Here is a 22,703-nt window from a genome sequence, read left to right as displayed (position 1 = left end):
TTATATGTATTCCTTTACATAACTGCAGATTACATTTATTTCTTTATGAATATGTATGTATACATTAAGTACATGCATGTATACATTATAATAGGGAATTTTGGAGCAGAAGACTTAATGGATAATAGTGAAAATTTCAGTCTGGAGTCCTCTAAAGGGAAGCTTTTTTTCATTTATCCTTTTCATTTTTGCTGGTTATGGTCCTACGTATAATGCCACACTTTTTTCTCTAAATTGATAAATCTTGCTCTGTGTTCCTGCTTACCAAGGTGAACAAAGAGGACAATACTGGTCATTTTTCAGATTTTTTTTTTTTGACCTATAGAGTTTAAAGAAGTCCCAGGGCTTACAGGAGTCTTAGAGATAAATCCTTCAGTCTTTTTTTTTCCTGTAGCCCCTTCTCCTGTTACTGCTTGGGTGATGGTCTTCTGCCATCTCTTCAGCACTATGTTGCTATAAGACGGTGTTGGTTCACAACCTCAAGCTTTTCTGGGTGAGATCTGCAACTCCCCCCATACACGGAGGGTGAGGAGAGACCGGAGAAAGAGGCAGATCACTGTAGATTGGTAGGTGGCAATTTTAATAAGCAAGGGAACTTACAAGTGAGATTTGTCTTCGGTGGCCCTCAGATGAGTAGCTCTCCACACCGCCTGTCAGAATCTTAAATATTTATATAAAGATCTTAACTGGGTTCAGTCACCTGTACCATCCAGATGGTCTCAACAACACCTTGCTCTTTCAAGGCTGCGTTCTTGCAAATGGCTCCCAGGGGGGCAGAACGTGCATCCCAAGGCCAAGGGAGGAAGTGAGGAGCCTCCGACAGCTCGGGTTCAGTCCATGTGTCGTTTGGTGATCATGTCCTCTTGATGACCTTCTCCAACAGATGGCTGGGGTCTACCCAGGTAGTTGTGTTCCTAGTGAAGGCAGGTGGCTGCCCTACTGGCCTTATTCGCTTGGGGCTACCTCAGCCTCCTTACCTGATTTCCAAGTCCATGACCCTTGTTTCGTTGGCCTTCATCAGCATCCTTGGAACCAAACGCAAATGAGGTTCTGCCGCTTTGGTAGCCTAAAGCTTTTTATCTCTATGAAGTTCGAAGCTCTCGCTCTATCCAATCCTGCTGCAACAACTTCCCAGGAGCAGGGCTACTCTCATCTCTCTCCTGGGAGCACAACCATGTCTACTCCTTCTCCTCTGAGATTGTTTAGTTTATTTGTTTGTTCAAGGCCTCCTTGTGAGAATCACTGCTGAAATAAAGGGACTCTGAACTCAGGATAAAAGTTTGGGAAATGTTCCTTTCCATTCTTTTGCTGTCGAGAACAGCCAAGAAAACTAAGTAGCTTCTCCATAATTCTCTTGCATGTGTCTGTCTCTGTCTTCCATAAAATATGTGAGCTCATCATATATTTTTAATACGCTTTTGTATCTTTCATCTTGTTAAAATTTTATGACATCTTAGTGGTCCTAATTCTACTGTATTTCCTGGCAGGAGTCCAAGGCTGTGGGCCGTGTCGGCTGACTTTAAGCAGTATTGGTAGCACCCACTCTCCGTGCCCCCCAGTTCTCACCTCCAACACACATAGGTTTTTATATCACCTAATGCTTCTGTTTGTTTGAAGACTCATATTCCATGACTGTGACCATATCGAAGGTGATAATTCATATGGTCCAAAACAGGTTTTATTAATAACATAAATACATACTCAGATTTACAAATATACCTATGATTTAAAAAATTATTTATGAACTTGTCAGAAATGTACCCTTCTTAGTGATATCTTTTACTTCTGTTGACATATAAGGACTATTTTCACTCAATTATTTCCTGAAATTCCCCTAAAGGAAAGTGTTTACAAAATTTTGAATTACGTGACCTATAGAAACGGTAGCATATTATTTGTTGTCCGAACCAGTATACTTACGAAAGCAAGGGGCCGCTATTAATAATCATGTCAGGACAAGAGCTGTAAGTCACCACTGTCCCAAACAAACCAAATGTATAGTCACACTACAGGGCAGAGATAGCCCATTTTCATGTGACATCCTCAGGCAATTTTAAGGTTCTCTTTTTGATGTGATTTGATTCAACATTTGGGTCACACCAGTTCTGGCCTGAAATATTGAAGCAATTATTTTGTGCGCTTCAAGTGAATTTCAGGCCATGTTAACTTGCCATTTTGTGCTAATGACTCTAATGACTGAAATTAGTGCCAGACAATGAGCTTGGCAGTGACAGTGTGAATGGTACTGTCACATTTCTCTTTTTGCTATGATTTCAGCCAGTGGATAGTAAATTCACTACATTTTATTTACGAAGCGTTCTTAAATCAACAGCATTGTTATTTGACTTTTAAAGTACTTCCATTGGTAAATTTTTTGACTTATGCATATGCTACGAAGTAAATTCATATTTAAATTTTCAAGGAACTCTAATTGCTGATCTTCACAGTTCTTCAAGTAGGTCTCTTGGTTTGAAGCTGAAAGAACTCCCCAGCAAAGGAAACTTTGAACAAAGAGAGCCCATGAGTCTAAAATAAGGTCACATTTTCAATAAATACTTAAATGATGATTCACTTCAAACACCTTCCTGCCTTGCTCAAAGCTCTATTTCCACCACCTAGAACCATGGCTAGCTTGTAATAAGCATACATTAAATATTTGTTTAATGAATGAATACTATTCTTTACAGTTTGCTCTATGATATTTATGGCATGCGTTTTTTACTCTCAGGCATTCTGTGCTTAATATCTATAATATTCCTGTCAGTGTGTTGTATGGAGACTCCACTTGCTTTCCATAATTTTTTATCCAATTAATCAAATAAGGTTGTAATTTGCAATGCTAGTTTCCTTTGCTTCAGGAGAAAGTTTTCCATCTTTCCTTTTAGTTACAGTTCACATTCCCTTGACTTTCAGATTTGCCCTTTGCTTTTCTTGTGCAAGCCAAGAAACCAGATGATGTAACCAAATCTCTCTTTTTGCTCTATTTAAAGTTTTAGCTAGGGTTATGTTTCTGTTAGTCTGGTTTCCAAATGAAATCTAAAGTGCTGTTTTAATAAAAGTGAGGTCCAAGGGAAAATCTAATAGTTAAATCTTAAAGATCTTTCTATGCTCAGTAACCCGCAAGAGAGCTACTGTCTATTCCTAGAGAAACAATTTCCAAATGGAAATGTGTGTTTGTGCCTGGCTTGTTGGTTGGATCCCCATTTGGGGGCATACAAGAGGCTTCCAATTGATGTATCTCTTTCACGCAGATGTTTCTTACCCTCTCTTTCTGCCTCCCTTCTCGTCTGTACAGAATCAATAAAAGAAAAAATATGTCCTTAGGTGAGGATTAAAAAACTACAGTAAAAAAATGATGTCAGTCCTACCCAATTTTAATTAATGTTCCTATATCGATGTCATTTCCTTTATCATTATTTAGATATACTTTCTCAGGAATGGAGATAAGTATAATAGACAAACTTTATCTTAGGAGAAGCTTGGGTGACCTGTGTTTATTTTATTTTATTTTATTTTTGGTTCCACGGCTTTTTTCATCTTCCCCACTTCAGCATATCAACGCCCCCATTTCTCTTCTCTACCATTAATCTGAAACATTTTTCTGTACTAATTCTGGTATTAGTAATATTACGTTAATGTTTCTTATAATACATTTTCCTCTGAAGTATTTGCATTTTAATATTCTTTTTAAGTTTAACATTTATCTTTGTAAATGGAACTTTAAGTCTTGGGGTGGAAATTATGTTTTGTTGAGAGCCACCAAGTTCTGTAACACACATGCATACCCCACATACCACAACACACACGTGTGTACCTGCCTGTACATGGGTGTGGGTAGTTTAGCTAAGGGTAAGGCTAAGTCATCTGTCACTTATGATAGAGCTTGTACTTTCCCTTTTAAGTTTTCACGCACCTTCAACAATTGGATCCTCATCTAGGTGAGGTCTGCCTTGGTTTTATTGTCTGGGCAGTATTGGGAATGGGTCTATGGAAACAAAAGGGAATTATCTGGAATTTATGCAACGTCTTTACCATTTGTCTTAAGTAGTTTTAGATGAAAAACCAAGAACATTTGTAAAAGAGAATACAGCAGGCAGGCATTCTAATGCATCTTGTTTTCATGCCAGCACAATGAACAATCCCTATACACTGTATACTAGTTCTCATGTCAGTATTACTTGTTGCAGGATGATAGAGGGGTTGTGGACTTCACTTATGCTCAATTGTTTTCCAAAGAGCAGAAGGACATACAGTGCTTTCACCCATGCCAGTCTAATGGCAAATACTTCAGAGCGCAGTGAGATGATAGCGGTTCACTGAAACAAAAGCAAAGATGAATGGATTTTGAGTTATGATGTATGCTAATTTCTGATAATATTTATATTGCAGGTCAGTTGCTCCGCTTAAAAATGTTTCGCGAGGATCACGGGTCGTGGATGACAATGTTCTTCAGCACAATTCTCTTTCTCTTCATATTTTCTCACATATACAACACGATTCTTCTAATGGATGGGAACATGGGGTAGGTTATATTTCCACTTTCTACTGTGGTGAGTGTTATGTTGAAACTCATAAGAATTCAAAGAGAATTTTTTAGTTTGTACTAGCCTTGATGTCCTTTACAAATATTCCCCCCTAAATAGGGGTAATCTGTGCGTTTTCTTGCTTAAGACATTTTGAGCATTTTTCCAAGAAGATTTTTACAATACTTATATTGTGTTCCTTATTTTTCACGACTTCTCTGTGGGGATAGTTTGAGGACAGCTACTAAGTTCATTATAGTGACAGAGAGTATGAGAATCAGAAAATCTTATTGACTTGATTATGCTTACCAGATTAGTACAGCTGGGCAAAGGTGAAGGTCTCCAGATTCACAACTCCATTGCTCTTCAACGCCTGGCTGAATAAAAGTGTTTGATACTGGTGGCATTTTTTTTTAACTCTCTTGACAGTTGCAACAGAGAGACTTTTGTTACAAATGGGTCATTTTAAAAGTGGACCACCACCCTGTATTAAATCCAGGTTGTGATCTATACTTATCAAATCACTAATCAAATCACAATGACATGAAGAAGTGCTACCAAGTAGATTATAGATTATTTTTAACTTTCTCCAGGTCTTGGTTTGCTCTTGGTAAGTTTTAAGGGCAGAAAATGAAAATTGCTTAGTCTATAGCATTAAGAATTAGATTAATGACAAGAATAAGATAACATGTCAGGTATCTGTGGTACACTGAAATAGTTCATAAGGAAGATTTTGATCTATCCTTCAATAGATTGGAAAGCTAGGTAATAGCCTTTTCTTTTAAATGTATCCTAAGCAAGATGTCAGCCAGTTCTGTAGTGCAATTACTTTGATGTTATGTATATATCTTAGCTATCACTGTTCAATGCTGAGAGGGATAGCTCAATTAAAATTTTGTGGTTTTTTTTTCTCCATCATTAAAGGAGATAAATAGTAAAGGGAAAGTAGGTATTTCACAAGCTTTTTACTTTAGTCCATACTAACAAGTGGTAAATTCAAGAATGTGATCTCAGATCAAATGTTCAAGCTTTAGAGGGTTATTAAAATGTCTTGTCTATAATTTTTTCTGGAGCTTTAAAAGATGCCATTTGTACTGGGTCTATTTTTAAATGGTGCAGTTGCGGACTCTAACGCAGAGCTGGTCAGAGTCAGCCTCAGCCTTCAGAGCTTTGCTTATAACAAGGAATGGGCACCGGTGCTCTTGGGGTTACCTTATGCAGCCAAAGGTCGGAGAGCCGCAATGCCCTCTCACCTCTGGTACCAGAAGGGAAAGGGGCCCATGTAAAACTTTTTTACATTTAAAGCTGTTGCTGGAAATAATACACTAAATAGTATATAAGATATGTCCTTTGCTCAGAAGTTGACTTTTCATTTAATTCTATTTTTTTTCAGTATGGAGCTAATAAACTAGCCAGAAGTGCTTGTTCTGAGGAAAAAAGATTTAAGAGTAATGAATTAAATGCAATAAGAGATAATCCCTGGCACGTTGTAAAGCACTCAACAGCTAACAATAAAATTAATCTTTAATATCAGGTACCAGTCATTGAGCACTCTATACCAGACATGATTTTTCTCAATTAAATCCAAAGCAAGGGACAAATGAGTTAGTTGTACAGATAAAAAGAAATAGATATCCATTTATAAAAGATGTATTTCCAACTTTTATGGCATGTGCCAGTGGAACTAGTGAGCACCATAAGGTAGGAATGTAACCTCGGAGAAAGATCAGTTCTTAGAACAAATAGACACAACTGTGCTTTTGGGGCTTTCCAGGAGACACCATGGGGCACTTCCTCCTTCTTCAAAGGGTAGGGAATGATGGGACCAGAAGTGTGGAAAGGACAATAGGTACCCAGATGTCATGTTTGATTCATTTTATATCAGAGGATTGCTGGTGGTCAAGGGGAGCTCAGGATTCTGGACAATGAACCTGATTTGCACAGAGGATTTCAATGTACCCTGCGCCTTGTGGGCCTCTCTAGGAATATTGGTCTAGAACTATTGCAAAAAGGGTTTCAAGGGTTGTCTCTGATGGCTAGACCTGTGGTCCTGTATTTTAGAACGCCTTTCCATGCTGGAAGCCCTCAGGCTTACAATGAGGGGGTTTAGGTTTTCGGTGAGGAAGAAAAGAGTTTTCCTAGAATGATTTACCTTCCCCCAACCCCCAATTTTAGGATTGGGTATAAATTTAGGCTAAGCCAGAGTGGTTTGATTCCTTGTTACAAAGAACAAAATCCCTAGGTTTATCTGATCAGAACCTCAAGAGTTCCCGCCAGAACCGACTTGTGAAGAAGAGTCAGGTTGCCGTTCCGTGTGTGTAATGGATTGCCTGCAGCAGGCACTAACCCTGTGGCGCTGGCCGTCCCTGGGAGCCAGGCGGAGAGGCAGTCGGGTGGAAACCGGGAAGAGACCAGTGAGCTGGCTGGGCGAGTGGAGACTGAGGCTCAGACTCTCCGTATTTCCTACCGCTCTGGGGGAGTCCCCTCTCGCCTTTGATTCTCTTTCCATCTGTCTACACCTCACACCACCCAAATGGTGCTGTCATAACTGCCTTGATTCTTTAAGTCACCAAGACCAAACTAAATTCATCTTTCTGTAACTGTTTGAGTTGGAGGGGAGGATTCTGTTGCAGAGAAGGCTCTGATCCCGGGCAGGGATTTACATCTAGATGTTTTATAAGCAACTTCCTTTTTACAGGGTTGCAGACTTGGTAACCTGAAGCCTCTCCTACTACAAAATCTTTAGGAATGCTGGAAAATCTGATGCAGCCAGATAAGCTCCTTTTAAATGCGTAGCTGAGCTTACCCATAGGTAGGGAAAAAGCCAAGGCCAAAAACGATGAAGGATCTGCAAACCAGGGCAGTGACTTAGGGACTTGTGTTTTAGCTCTCATGGCAGGGCCAGACAAAAAGATTTGGTCTTGTATTAAGTAAGAAATTAAAAGAGAAGCCACTGCTTTAGATGGTCCTGGAAGGTGCTTCAGAGAATGGGGGATTAGGAAACAGACAACCCCTAGTACACACAGCATCCAGAAAGCTCGTCTGACTCAGCCTGGACTTCGGGTGCAAAACAATAATCTTCCATGGGACTCATGGAACGGAGGTGTGGTTTTTGGTTTTGATATACATTTTCCTTTTGATTTTAGAACACACCCCTCCCCACCCCGCCCCTCCAAACATCCGGAGTCATTCTTTTCTCCCAGTTTCGGGGTTTCTGTTTCTCTCTGGAGCTCACCTGTGGTGTAATATTTAGAGCAATTTAGTTCCCTTTCATCTCAACTTCTGTCCATTGTGATTTACCCGGGGCTTTTCCTTTTGTAACCAAAATCTTATTAATGCATCTTCCAGTCAAAAGTGCCAGCACTCAGAGATAAGTGTTGCTGACTTCTCAGAATATGAAGGGGCCGTTGCCACAGCAGTTGGGTTTGGTGATGTTTTTAAAATAACAATTGTCCCTTACCTTTTGGTTCAACTGATGTTTAATTAACCATCTCTTGGGCGAGAGACAGGAAGATACTCAAAGAAAAAAGGGCAAAGATATCAACTAAGTTAAAATTAGGGTTATCTAGTCATCACAGTTCAGCTGTATGCTGTATCATTTACAGGAAGGGCTGAAGCCTCAAGAAGGTGAGACATTAATGGGAAAGCAACATGCAAGTATTTTCTTCCCCAGTTACGGGACTTGGTTCAAAATGATTCTAAGTGAATCTCCCCCCATTTTTGGATTTTCTCTGTTTTCAACGAGGTATCCTAAAGCCAATATATTTAGAAATTCTCTATTGGGTAGGAATAAAGAGAGGTGTGCTTCACTCTTTATTTCTTTATTAGTGCAGGTTGAGGTTTTTCTTGAAACCAATCCTCTAAACTTTTTTTGGTGTCGTCTTCTGAAGAATTTCTCAGTCATGGAATTTTTTAGAGCATCCATAGTATGAAGCCCCAACTTAGGGAAGGCTTCCTAGTGTTTTCAAATATCTCAGTTCCCCACAGGATAACACACACATGTATAAGGAATGAAGTGTTGAGAAAGGGAACCTTGTAGCCCATATTTGACGTTCCTAAAAAAATTCTGCAAAGAGCCACTTGATGGCAGCAAAAGGCATGTTTTCAAGCAAGGAATGCCTCAGGGTATTGTCTCAGGCAGGTTTTCTCCTCAGAAAAAAGAATCATTTCCCTTGTGACTTTCTGAAACTTGGTGTTGAAATAGTTGTGTTCCTAGTTGTTAATGAATTTCTTTGAAGAAATCCACATAGTGAGCTCTGCAATGAGCACTTTCTATTTTGTGATGTGCTCAGCCCCTTTTTATGTTCTAAAACAATTTTAAATAATAGTTTATATAACCATGTTTGTGCATAATATACGTCTATATGTTTATAGACCTAATTCAGTATTACAAGGATAAATATTGTGTCTAGCACTGAGGAAATTAGACACCTGACTCATGTATAAAAGTTCCTCCATGGACTGGAATTTCCAAAGGCGTGTAGTATTTTAGGGCGGGATATGAAGAAGCAGATGTTTTCTAGTGTTAATGGCAAAAAAGAAAAGTTTTGTTTTTCCTAATACAAAGCCTTTTCCAGAGAAATTTTACCACTAATAATACACCAATATCTGGTAAGTATGCCGGGGACAGGATTTGAGAAATAAAACCAAGTGATTCAAACAATTTTGAAAAAGTGGATTAGTATTTGTAATCAGGACCTGAACAAAATGAAGGTAAGAATTAGGTGGTGGATATAGTGAGAATGGAATAGACTCCATCTCTCTTCTGTTATCATCCTCATAGGTTTCAGTAAGAATTTACATGGAATGCTCATTACACATGTGTGGGGAGAAAGCTCAGTGAGTGGGACCTAAGGGCAGTTGGTCTAGGGGAGGTGACAGCAGGGGATATTTGAAGTGGGCACTTAATTAGAATCTAAAATGAGAACCTTCTATGTGCAGAGGGAACAGCAGAGTCAAACAAGGAAGAGCATGGCTTGTCTATGGGCTGGATGAAATTCTTCAGAACCTAATGCTTTCTCAAGTCCACATGTACAGCCGACTGAAACCTTAGCTTCTGATACTCTTATCCTTGTTATTAAAGGAATGACCGATATTGTGGTCCATCACCGTGTCCACACATTGTATCAGAAAAGACTGTCTGATTTATAGCTTCAGTTTCTGTTGCCAGAGGTATAGGGTTTAGCACAGTATTTTTCCCAAGGCTGAATTACTCTTTAATGGAAAAATTCAGCGTGAAGTTTTACTCCAGGCAGTACTGGTTTCTTTACTAAGTTCACTATTTTTAACACTTTCACTGATGCTTTCAGATTCCTTGCTCAAACTTTTTTCCCTCTACTAATCTAGAAGTAGAAGTCGTGTAACCTATTTTTACGGGTAAGAACTGTGATTTTCACTTGCTATTGTTCTTCAAGTATGAAGTTGGTTGACCTGCTACCATTGTTTATGCCGATAGCTTCGGTCTAAGAAAGGAACATTTGTGTGTTTGATTTTTGTTTTCATAAGTGCTAAATTTATTTTGGGAAATGGCAAGAAAACATTGTATAGCCTTTAATAACGTTAAACTGTACAATTTTGGTATGACCTAAACTGATGAAATTATTGACTTACAAAGCTATCAATTTAAATTACAGTTAATGAAAAAAAGAGTATGATATTACTTTCAAAGTGATGGGTATATAGGGATAGGTAAAGGAAGGAGGCCCTGAGCAGGGTTTAGGAGCTTGGGTGGGGAGAAAGCTTAGCTGTAAATATTCATGAATCCTGAAAGTACTTGAGTCAATAGCTGAAAGGCTTGATTGGCTGCTGATACAAGGCTGAATGCAAATTCTGCTGGAGTGGTGCTTTAAATAATTTGTTGGCTTCACTCTTAATTAGGCTAAACATTGACTTGCTTGTACGATTAATTCACAATAATAGCACAATTAATTACTAAGGCTGGGAGAAAGGGGCAGAGCTGGTTACGGAGAATGGGCTGGTGAGAAGGAAAGCTGGCAGCTAGTGTGTGAGTCTGGCCAAGAGGGCTGACCCAATGCGGGGAGAGGGAGGCTTGACCAGAGGCAAGGGAGGGAAAGAGAAGAGAGAGGGAGGGAGGGAGGTAAAGAGACAGGGAAGGAGGGAGGGAGGAGAGGAGAGAGAGACTGAGTGAGAGATTGAGAGAGGGAGAGAGAGAGAGAAAGAGAGAGAGAGGGAGAGAGAGAGAGAGACTCTTGTTTTACCCAGTAGCGGTATAGCAGTAGGGCACAGTTTGCTGCTTGTAATTCTATTGGTTTCACGCTACTTGACTGTGGTAGTACACAGGTGAAATAGCGCAGCATGTCTAAATTATCACAAGTTTACTGTTAGTGTTGTCTGAATTTTGAGGTTTTAAAACATTAATGAAAAACAATCAATGTTGCATCCTTCTTACTCTGTGGGAGTGCATTATCCATTGAGAATCAACGCTGATTTGACACACTTAAGAGGTGTTCTCTTCATAGTTGCTTATTTCAACGCTGTCATTAAACAGTTTACCAGTTTTTACAGGGGAAAAATTCTGACCCAGGAAGCAGAATGCCTGGATTTTAGCTCCATTTTACCCAGCCACTAGCAAAAAAATCTCAGACGAGTGAGAGTTTTTTTTTCATTTTTAAGATACAGGTCGTTGTAATAGGGTTGTTATTAGTATTATTATCATCACCATCATCATCGTCATCATCATCATTAATCTGGAGGAAATGCATGCTTCTAAGGTGGAGAAACAAACTGAACTTAAGAGAGCTAAAAATCTTGGTTACCATTAGCTTTGTTTTGTATGGAAGGTAATGTGGTGCAGGAGAAAGGGCATGGACTCCTGTCCAGATACCCTTGAGCTATGTGGCCCTAGGTAAACTTCACTTTGTTAGCCTTGTTTTCTCAAGAGTAAAACGGGGATATTTGTACCAACCTTAGCGTTGTTGTGACAATCAAAGAAGATAATGTATGCAAAGCAATTGATATAGTGCCCACTGTATAATGAGCTCCTGATAAATGTTAGTTGCTATTATAATAATAGAAAATATATATTTTAGTTCCTTATGTACTTTAGCTCTTAGTAAGTATTTGTTTTTATAATAACAATAAGTACTTCAGACAACATAAGTTATATAATTTATGTCAATGATGTTACATTATTATCATACAACTATAATAATTATTATCAATTTAATGCAAAATGTCCAAATGGATACCCAGCACCAGTAGGTCTTCAGTAAATATTGATTTCCTGTGCCATAATTCTTAATACGTAATCTTAAATATAGTTGAGTTATGAGTGAGTGAACATGTGAATGCCCAGCACCAGGTTCAAATGCTATTAGGATGCATCTTTATGAATCTGCATAAACTGTTCCTTATTTTATTTTTCATCGTTAGAAAGTAAATACAGAAATTCATATGATATCTCATTAGGATTCAGAAGAGGAAATCAAACATATTAAGTTACTAAGTGATCTTTTGCTAATTTTGACCTCCCTGAAAACAGAGGAAAAATTTGATGGAATTAGATGATAGCATGGGAATTAATGATGTTGTGTCCTGTGTGTGTGTCCATTACCTGGACACTGTCTAATAATGAGTATCTTTAAGTTCTCTTAATTCATTTTTTTTCCAGTGGTGAATACACAGGAAATAATTACTTTCCAGACATGTTTATAATAGCCTGAGGCTTAAGGTTTACTTAAAGTTATATATTTTAATAAATTAATGGGACAATCCAGCCATTGCTGAGAAAGTGACATTTCTGTGGCAAGTTATCTCATTTATAATCAGTTAACCCCACAGTTATCCCTGAGGGATTGAAGAAAAACAGTAAAGAGTTCTATTAATAAAATACTCCATCATTCAGACATTGCCCTCGTAAGGTAACATGAATTGCAGCCCACTTGTATACACTGCTTGATGGCTCAGTGAGGAATGGCTACAGCCTTTTTTACTGTCTTGTACCAGGTCAGGAGAGTGATGCCTTTTTGAAGGTGGAGATAAGTGAACCGCACTGTGCTGCTCTTGAGGAGAGAATCAATGGTGTGGGAACAGGTTAACCTCTCTCTAGTTCAGTTTCTTCGGGCTACCACCAGGGGACTCTAACACTCTGCTTTTTTTCCCCTTTTTCTAAAGAAGCAAATGTGCATAACATACTTGATTAAATTAGTGTCAAAAGACATGGAAGAGCATAATAATAATTGAAATATTAAAATTACTTAGAAATAGGATCAGAGACTGATCCTGAGTTAAGTGATGGCCCTTTCCTAATTAAAAAAATACTAATTTGCATCCTTTACAATAAAAGGTCAATGAAATTTGAAAGAAAGGGGATATTGGACTTTGACTTATATTTTGTAGTTTACATAGTTGAATTTTCTTGCCCTAAAATACATATTTTAGAAGATTAGGAGGATGATTCCCAGATATTTTGCAAAGCATAAAATGTTCAGCACCTTATGCAGTAACAGGAAAAAAAATATGTGTTGCATATAAAATGCTTACTTTCTTTTAGCAAAAAAATAATATAATTCTTTGCTTCAAGATTGTCCATGTACTATCTATATATGCATATTGTACTATTTTTAATGTATTATAAAATATGTTTCATATATAATAGTATAAATTATTCAATATACTTTTCTTAGAGAATTTGATGTGCAAATTAAATCTAAGCATCCAAAGTAAAATCACTGATGACAAAGTTATGAGTAACTACACAGAGGTAAGGCTTTGCAACAGTATGTATATACTGAGCCCTACAGAGGCGTCTTAACTGAATGTGTGGATATACATAAAACTGATAAGTAAGCAGGATTTCATGGTTATTAAATGAGCAGCAGATAGGATATTTCTGTTGAGATCATGTCAAGTTAATACAGGGCTCAGCAGGAAGGGGAGGGCTAAGCTAGAGAATTTCATTCAGCTTTCTAAACAATTTAGGGGTCTGGAGGGGATGGCCTTGATTATTACTTTACTCCATCATCTAAAGGGGAATCAGTTTAGGGTTAATTTATGCAAATTCAGTGACCTAAACTAGTAAAGAAGCCAGATTTGTGCACCCATTTGGTGACTTTTTTTCCAGAGAACTAACTTACTTATTTCATAGACCCTTCAGACTTTTGTAGGGTTCCTAGGCAAAACACATAGGTTATTTAAGAATCACCAGCAAGGTAGAGCTAAAGTCAGAAGTTTTGGAAAATTTAATGAACACTGTGGATGGACCTTCTTCCTAGCCTCCTAAATTATGTGTACAGGATGAATAGGGAATTTATAGATTCCATGTTTAAAGCCACTGAAGTGGGTGTCTCAGAATTAGGACACGAAACAGGAGCCTTCAATGATAAGATCTGAAAACTAAAATATATCAGGATAGGTTATAGTATGTCTCAGTAACAAACAAATCTAGAAATTTCAGTGGCTTAAGACCCCAGGTTTGGTTTTTGTTCACACTACATTTTCATTGTGAGTCAGCTGGAGGGCTCCAACCAAGGCGCCCTCCCCCTGGGATCAAGGCAGAAATAGCAGCTATAATGAGGACGGTTACTAGTTGGTCTTGGGGGGTCTCAGAGCAGTAATTCAGCATTCTGCCTGGAGGTGACATACTTCACGTCTGCTCACAACACTTGGATTAGAACTAGTTATTTGGCTCCACTGAAGCACCAGGCAGCTGTGAAGTGCAATTATGCCATGTACCCAGAATGGGGGGCGCGGGAAGAGGGAGATTTCCAGAACAACACTGCTGACCAGCACATTGGACCACTCCGACCTCAGCCAGGAAGCAAAAGTGTGCTTCCTGATAACGTACGTCTCCGTCCTTTGTACAGAGCCCTTAATGCCCTTTTCCACATAGTGTCTTTCTTCCTAAGGAGGGGATGTATATAAAACAAGTTTTAAAAAAATCATCGTAGCTATGCTTTGACATAAAAGGCATGGATGAATTTCACATCAAAATCTAATTCTTATTCCATTGTATATGGTATGTTCAACTGTATGTTCTATAGGAAATAGGAAAGGTATCAAGTTTGGTGAGACACTGGACCAACTGGTAGCTAGTATGCTGTGGTTTCAGTTGTTGTCTGCACCTGGTATACATTCTGATTTGGTTGAATACATCTATTCCGATTGGTACTTCTCATGCCATGTCTATTCCAAACACTTTCTACATCATTCTTGGTTAGTAGAAATAAATGAATTAAAACAGTGAATTCAGGAGAAAAAGTACAAGTCAGTGGTACCTTAAGAAGATACGGATAAAACATCTAAGTCAGAGGTATTATGAAGTATTATACCTTCTTATGTCTATAAAATTAAGATGACTCAAGAGCATAGCTAGAATTTGGCCAATTAGAATAAATGAACCAAGTGAGGCTGAACTCATGTACCCCTCCTGGTTTCTGTGGCAACAGGGCTCTCTTCCCATGCTAGTAATATTATCGTTTGAGTGAAGTAATAATTGGAGGTAGAGAAGTATGTTTTCACATCAACTCCTACTTCTGGGAAAGTTAGGGGAGGCGTTTGTTAAAAGCAAAGTGTGAGGTCATGAGGAAGGAAGAATTTGAATTTAAAAAGAAAAAAGAATTAAATTGAGTCTGGCTTGAAAGTTTCTGGGCGTAGCACTGCACATAGCAGTGTTTCTTCCCTGACAGTGTTGAAGCCAGGGTATATAGTGATGACGCGGTTGCATATCTACATTCTCTCTTTCATCACAGCCCACAGAAAGCACTGGCCTGGGAAACTGTGACCTGTGTAAATTGACCTGGATTGGAGCCATCTGCTGTGTGACTGGTCTGCGTGTTCCTACAGGAGTCAAAACAGGCCTTACCCATAATTTTCTGTGAATTTAGTTTACTTTGTTTTTCATGTTGTCCCTGCCAAATATATCTTTTCAAACTGTTCAATGGTCAGAACCTTTTCTGCTTTTATTAAATATATGTCGAATGTGCACCAGTGCTTGGAAGATTAAGAGACTGGGAAGAGTCAGTAATGAGCACTTCACTCTTTCAATTCTGTTTTTCCTTCTCTGAACCTTTCTCACTAGAAAAGGAGGATAAGGAGCACTTCCTCCGTTCCACTCTCTATAGCTCCTAAACAAGTCCCAATTTTTTTTAAAAAAAGGATAGAAATAAGAAAAAAAGGCACATAGCATAACCTAGAAATAAGATAATTTTATAATTTATTATTCAAACAAGGACGCATTTGAAAATGAAAGGGAGTGTTAATAATAACACAGGAGAAAAGGCATAAATTGTGATGTCCAAGACTAATTGAAACATATGGTTACCTTTCCTAAAATCAGTAGGAGAGAGACAGGAGGGAAATGTTCTAGAAGAAAATGTTGCCTTTGATGTGCACTGAGTATTCCTGGACATTTGTATCTAATTTGTACCCAAATTCTCACCTAGTAATGACCATGATTTTATTTTAAGATTAAAGATCTCACTATTCTTTCCCAGGAATAACCGTGTATCAGGTAAGAATATAATGAGAATTAGTTACTAGGCAAAAAAAAAAAAAAAAAGCCATAGGAATCCATATTTATACTGAAGCCTCAGAAAGGGCTTTAGTGAATGACCAAGGAATGGTCAAGTTTTAGGATCGACTGAAATTTGATTCCTTTTTCTTACCGCTTGGCTATAGTTTAGGAAAATTAAAATCAACCTCACTTTGCTTGAAGCCGATTTATCAAACCCCACATTCTCACCTGAGATCCAGGAGGAGTTAAGAAGAGTCCCTGTCGCGTGAGAGAATGACAGTGCTGTGTGCGGTGGGCAGCCTCTGAGACGGGCGTGATCCTCGCCGCCTGGGGTCCGGGCTCCTGTGCTCCCCTCCCCTTGGCTGTCGTTTAAACTAGTGGCTGGCTGCTAATGACTTAGGAGAACAGTGATGGGGGGTTGATGCTTGCCCCACTCCTCTGTCTCTCTCACACTCTCTTGGAGCCCTTATTCTGGAAGCCAAATGCAACATTGGGAGCAATGTCGTGGGGAGGCCCATGTGGCTAGGGAACTGCCCCTAAACAATAGCCAGCGAGGACCTGAGGCCATGTGAGCTCGCTCGCAAGCAGATCCTCCCCAAATCAAGCCTTGCAAAGGCTTGTCTGGACTGGCCCATGTGGTGATTGTGGCCTGAGCCAGAGGACCCAGTTACGCTGCCCCAAATTTCTGACTCACAGAAACTGTTGAGATAATATATGTTTGTTGTTTTACACTGCTACATTTTTGAATAGTGTGTTCCGCAGCAGGGGATAACTAATGCACTGTCTTTAAAATAGTGGGTTCTATGCGATGGAAGTGATGAAATGTTTAGAAAGAAAACATACACACATACTTACACACACACTAGCCACAAACTCCTATGTATGCCAGGTCGCACTTTGTCCTCTGCTCTCTTCCATTTGTGGCACTAATTTTATTTTCTGCTCTATGTTTTTCTGGATGTCTTTGTCTATGTTGGTGGTGGGGAGACTTTAAAGCAGGCGCATAACATATAAGCAAATAATTAACAAAGACGCTCAGACATAGAGACCAGGTATTGTATTGGACAGCAGATATTTGGGAAAAGCACTACTGATCCTTCTTATGAAAACCAGAGAGGAAATTTCCCTGTGAGTACTCATCAAGAGGACTCTAACATGTAGAGAATGGAATCCTCCATGACATTCCTAATATTTCTTTACAGTAAACAGAAGAATGAATTTTAGTGAGCCGTTTCTTTTCTAGTTGGTCACTGTGATCTTTATTTCCAATCTTAAGGACTAACGTGATTGTAGGTAGGCCAGCCAAGGGAAACATACTAGTTTCCAAGGGGAATGTCTTGTGTATTGGGTCTTTTCAACAACATCGAGCATCATAGCAATGTTTGTGGATTTCTTCAGCAGGGGAGGGTTGTCTTTCAGGGATGGTTTAAAGTCAAAGAAAAAGTAGTCCCCAGGTAACCTCTTAATGTTTTTCAGTTACATAATTCTGTGATTTTTTTTTTTAAAGTCTAAAACCTATTTTTTAGTACTTGTTACCAAAAAAGGTAAATATATAGCTTGAAAAATCCAGTGAAGGGAGGTTAAATTCAGGGGACTTCTCATGCTTTTCTGACCCCAGAGGTAGCCAGAACTCTGTGGGATTTTTCTATTTCTCTTTCCAATGCAGTACAGGTTTTTAGAGTCATCAGATTATAGGTGCCATACACCACTTTAATTTAGGTATAATGGTATAATGCTCTTTCAGTTAGGCATGAAAAAGTACCTGTATTTAAAACTATTTCCAGACCTGGCAGTTTTTACTGCAGCCTGCACATGGGCAAATAATTCTTACTAAAATCACTTAACACTTCCTCATGAGCTTTGTGTGACACACTGATGTATATGTATATCCTTTTAGAAGGAAATGAGTTTGAATTTTACTTCAGGAAGTAAGAATTATGTTGCAAGCAGAAATATAAAAAAGATCCGATAAAACCCTTTCGCCTAGTAATGTCACAGCATCCCTAATCAAAGGAAGCACAACAGAGCCATAGGAATATCCTTTTACTTTGCAGAATGAAGCAGTTTCCTGGAACGAGCGGAATTCTCATTATGATAGGTGTCAATGAAGATTTATCCTCCTTTTAAAAATTAATTTAAAATCACACTTCTGCTCTTATATAAAAACCTTGGAGCTTCTGGCATATTTTGAAGGATTTTTAAAAATTGAGTTTATTGGGCTGACATTGGTTCGCCAAACCATACATTTTTCAAATGTACAACTTGATGAAACATCATCTGCACCCTGTATTATGTGCTTATTGCCCCAAGCAAAGTCTCTTTCCATCCTCAATTCCCCCCGTTTGCCCACCTCCATCTACCTTGTACATGACTTAGTCTTTTCAACAGTACCATTCTACTTGTCAGGCAAGAAAAGCAGAGCTTAATTAAATTGAATAAAGTAACTTTTTCTACACCCTCCAGTTATTTGACTTTAAGCCATAATTGGAAAGAAAAGTTTCCTGCCTTTGTCATGCTCTGAAAAGATCTGCCTGGCATTTCGCCTCACATAGAGCTGTGACATTTTACTGTCTCTTCTCATCGATCTCAGTGTCCAGAGAGACTCTGGCTCCATGTCTCTAGTTGACCTAGTATTAGAGACTTTAAGTAAACCTCAGCATTTTAAAATTTAATTCAGAAAACTTTTCATTGTTTGTTTAAAATGAAAAATATGTAGTTGGGAATTACTCTTCAGAAAGAATGTTTTGTGACAGATTTGCTCTCTTTCTGAGCTCTTGATTCTTTAATGTAGTTTAAAAGAATGCTTAATGATTAAATATACATTAGACTGACTGATACCTGATAGTGGAAGAATGCTCCTTAGTTCTCCCTGTTCTTATTTCCCTTTGTCTTCTTAATCTAATAACTAAGATAAGCAAAATTTATGATCTGTCCCTTTATCCTACCTGCCTTGTTCTAGATGTACATTTTTGTTGTCTTTCATTCCAGTTATCATGTATTTAACATAACCTCCTCAACTTTGGTACAAGATAGAGATATTTTTACTAAAAAAGCATAAAGTAGACAATTAAGTCTTCTATCTTTATGTCCTTCCCTTCCCCAGCTTTGTTAAGTTATAATTGACAAAAATTCTCTCTCTCTCTGTCTCTGTCTCTCTCGTGGTCCATGCCTTCTTCCTTTAGGCATGTCTTTGCTCTCTTTCTCCTAAGCAGCAAGGGCTCTTCTTTTGCCCTTGTAACTTGTTTCCTGAGCCCACACAGCCCAGCTGGCTCACTTTCTCCATGGCTCACTTCTACCTCTGTGACTTTCTGAATAAACTTTTGCTTGTATCTGAGTCTTGACTCTGAATTCTTTCTTAGCCAGAATTTAAATACTGTGGTTGCTGACCTGAGAGGTCCAATGGCTAGTAACATTCTGGTGCTGTTTCGCTGCTTCCAGATGGACTAATAATAAAATAGACACAAGACCAGATTAACAGGAGAAAAACCAATTTAACGTGTGTACATGGGAGATCATACATGATGATCCATGAAATGATGAACCAGCTCATTTTTATACTTTTAGGCAAAGAAACAATAAATTTGTGAAGAATTGACAGGGCAGAGACTCAGGTTTAGGAACTTATTAGTAAGGAATCTAAACAAAATTTTGGCTTGGGTAGAAAATGAGTAATGGATTAACCAGGTGTTTTTTAAAAATGTAAACTCATCAGCCTAGATTCCTTAATTCTAGTGATAAGGATGTCTTTCTTAGTCTCCCTGCAGCAAGGGGCTGCCTTTCACAGGGGAGATTTATTTCATGCATTCAAGAAAGCAAGGGAACATCAACCTACCCTTCTTAAACAAGCTGCTTGTCAAGTAACTTTAATTCAAAGTAATTAATGTCATTGTGGGATATTTGGGAGTTTTCCCTGGGCCCCAACAACAGCATAAAAAGATATTTACTGATTTAAATTTCTGGAAAGCCCAGGATGAAGCTGGCTTTAGACATTATTGGAGACAAGGGTTCAAATATCATCATTTTTATAACTCTTGTCAACTTTTGGCTCCACTTTTTCCTAACAGCTTTATTCTTAAATGATCTCTGACCACTGTATGCAGAGATAGATTCTAGTAGTTTCAGAATGAGAAAAAGCTTCCTTTCTCTCTCCCTCCTCTTTTCCTCTCTCCTTCCCTCCCTCCATCCTTCTCCCTTCCTCTCCCTTTTGCCCCCTAAGAGCAGACCTTGGCCAGTTGGGGCATGTGTCTATTCCAGATTAATCACCATTTTAAAGATACTGTGTACTTTGAGTAGCCAGCCATGAGTCTTATGTTCACCCTTATGAAGAGGAAAATCAGAACCAGGTGGTTGGCTGTTGCTATCCCATTGAAAGAAAGTCGTTTCATGAAAGAAAAATATGCTAGGCAGAACATAAAGTAATAGATGCTCACTACAAGCTTTTGGAGATATTTTCCTGAAGCACTGTTTTTAATGAAGAAGTAGAACTTGAGGCAATTAAAAAAATAGATAGTAAAGCCTAGAGTGTTAGAGCTAGTTATTACATGTTAGAAGAGTAAACACGTTAGTAAATCTCTACTATAATTATTTTTATTAAAAGCCACAAATATAATAAAATTGTATATTTTTAGGGTGAATAATGTGAGGATTTTATGTGTGTAAACATTATGAAATGATTATCACAAGCAAGCTAATTAACATATCTATAACTTCCCATAGTTACCTTATTTTTGTATGGTAAGAACACTTAAAATCTGCCTTCTTAGCAAATTTCAAGTGTATAATATTGTATTAATAACTATAGTGACTTTGCTGTAGATTTCTAGACCTTGTTCATCTTGTTGTAACTGAAGCTTGGTACTCTCTGACCAACATCTCCCCATTTCCCTCCCCCCACCCCAGGCCCTGGCAACCAACATTCTACTCTGATGCTGAGTTCAACTTTTTAGATTTTATGTAAAAGTGAAATCATGCAGTATTTGTCTTTCTGTGCCTGGCTTATTTCACTTAACATAATGCCCTCAATGTTCATCCATATTGTTACATATGACAGGATTTTCTTCCCTTTTAAGGCTTAATAATATTGTATTCTATTTTGTGTGTGTGTGTATATATCTCACATTTCCTTTATATTGTTCATCCTTCAATGATTCCTCAGATACTAATATCCTTTTCTTTGGGTATATACCCAGACACAAAATTGCTGGATCTTATGGTAGTTCTATTTTTAATTTTTTGAGGAACCTCCATACTCTTTTCCATAATGGCTGTACCAATTTACATTCCCACCAAAAGTGCATGAGGGTTCCCTTTTCTCCACATCCTTGGCAATACTTGTTACCTTTTGTCTTTTTGATGACAGGCTTCTAACAGGTGTGAGGTAGTATCTCATTGTGATTTTGATTTGCATTTTCCTGGTGATTTAATGATGTTGAACTTTTAAAAAATATATCTATTGACCATTTATATGTCTTCTTTTGAGATTTATATCCTTAATGATATTGATGTGTCTGTAAGTAATATGTAGCACTAATGAATAATTTAGCCTCTTGGGTGTTAGTCTTTACTTATGAAAATTTAAGGGGCAGTCTAAAGCCCATTCAGCATTTGCCTTCAAATACTTGACAGCAAATGAATTTGTTGCTGCCTTTCCCATGCTCTGCCTTGAGATACCGGCTTATGTGCCTTGTAACTCATCTTTCCTGTCACCTGGATTTGGTCTTTAAGTTGTCACTATAAAATCCCTAACTAGGCTGTGTCTTTGGTTGCATCGCTTCTTTTATTAGTCTCAAAATCCTGTTTTTTATTGGACCACATGATATGGTCAGGAAGACAAATTGTTTTGCTAGGGGAAAAATAACATCAGTCCTGTCTGTCCTTGACTATACATATTTGTAATTGCTTTGGAGTCAGACAAACTCTGCTTCAGATCCTGCTTCTGCCACTTTTCTAACTCTCTTGTCTTAGGCCATGATAATTAGATAATTCTTTTCACTATTTGCCAGGTACTATGTTACATGATTTACATGTATCATTTTATTTGTTGCTCATGACAATCCTAGGAGGAAAAGATTAATTTGTTTGCCAGGGGTCATGTGGCTGTTATCATGTTGGGCTCAATCGGAATTCAAATGCTCCAGTGTTAGCCACAAAGTGAAAATAGTAGTAGCTAATTTATAGAATTAGTTTGGTGATTAAGTAATATCATGTGTGAAAAATACATTTAAAAAAAATCAATCTTCATACACCAAGTGATGGCAGATTCTCAGGGTACATTTCATTCTTCATTAAACAACAATGATTTTTTTCTGGAAATCCAATGCCTTTATGTTAGTGATTTATTATTTTATACTGACAAAAAGCAGAAAGCCTTGTGGTTTTAGTATGACACAGAGAAGCACATGTTAAAAAGACCAACAACCAGATGACCCTCAATTGTCTCTATGGTGCCTCTGGGCTCCCGGCCTGTCAGCTGGTCCACAGCTGGATGATTGTAAAGAGGCTGAGGAATGTAGTGAAAGGAATCAGCATTAAGAAGAATCTTCAGAGACTAGGGTTATGGGTTGGCAGTAGCAAGAGTGAAATTAGAGACAACTTAAAATTCTACACTTGGATTAAAAAGTCTACAAGAAAAATGTAGGTTGTCCTCTTAATAGAAGTTTGTTTAATAAAGCTCTTAAAGCTTTAGCTGACTGGAGGCTGGATTGGAA

General features: G+C 38.2%; 1 protein-coding gene across 3 annotated transcripts in view; it reads left to right on the top strand.

The window, feature by feature from the left end:
* The window catches only part of TMEM117 (transmembrane protein 117), a 392,305-nt gene that overhangs the window by 67,427 nt on the left and 302,175 nt on the right, over positions 1-22,703 (top strand). For all 3 annotated transcript variants that reach the window (XM_054591210.1, XM_054591211.1, XM_054591212.1), the window contains one exon: positions 4,390-4,522. In XM_054591210.1, coding sequence (XP_054447185.1) covers positions 4,390-4,522 — 133 coding nt within the window. The remainder of the gene's footprint in view (positions 1-4,389; positions 4,523-22,703) is intronic.

The sequence above is a fragment of the Pteronotus mesoamericanus genome, unplaced genomic scaffold (assembly GCF_021234165.1).
Source record: "Pteronotus mesoamericanus isolate MK-2021 breed Mesoamerican mustached bat unplaced genomic scaffold, CSHL_Meso_final scaffold_21, whole genome shotgun sequence".
Classification (NCBI taxonomy): domain Eukaryota; kingdom Metazoa; phylum Chordata; class Mammalia; order Chiroptera; family Mormoopidae; genus Pteronotus; species Pteronotus mesoamericanus.
Note: the sequence above shows the minus strand (reverse complement) of the source record. Positions and strands in the feature narration are given on the sequence as shown.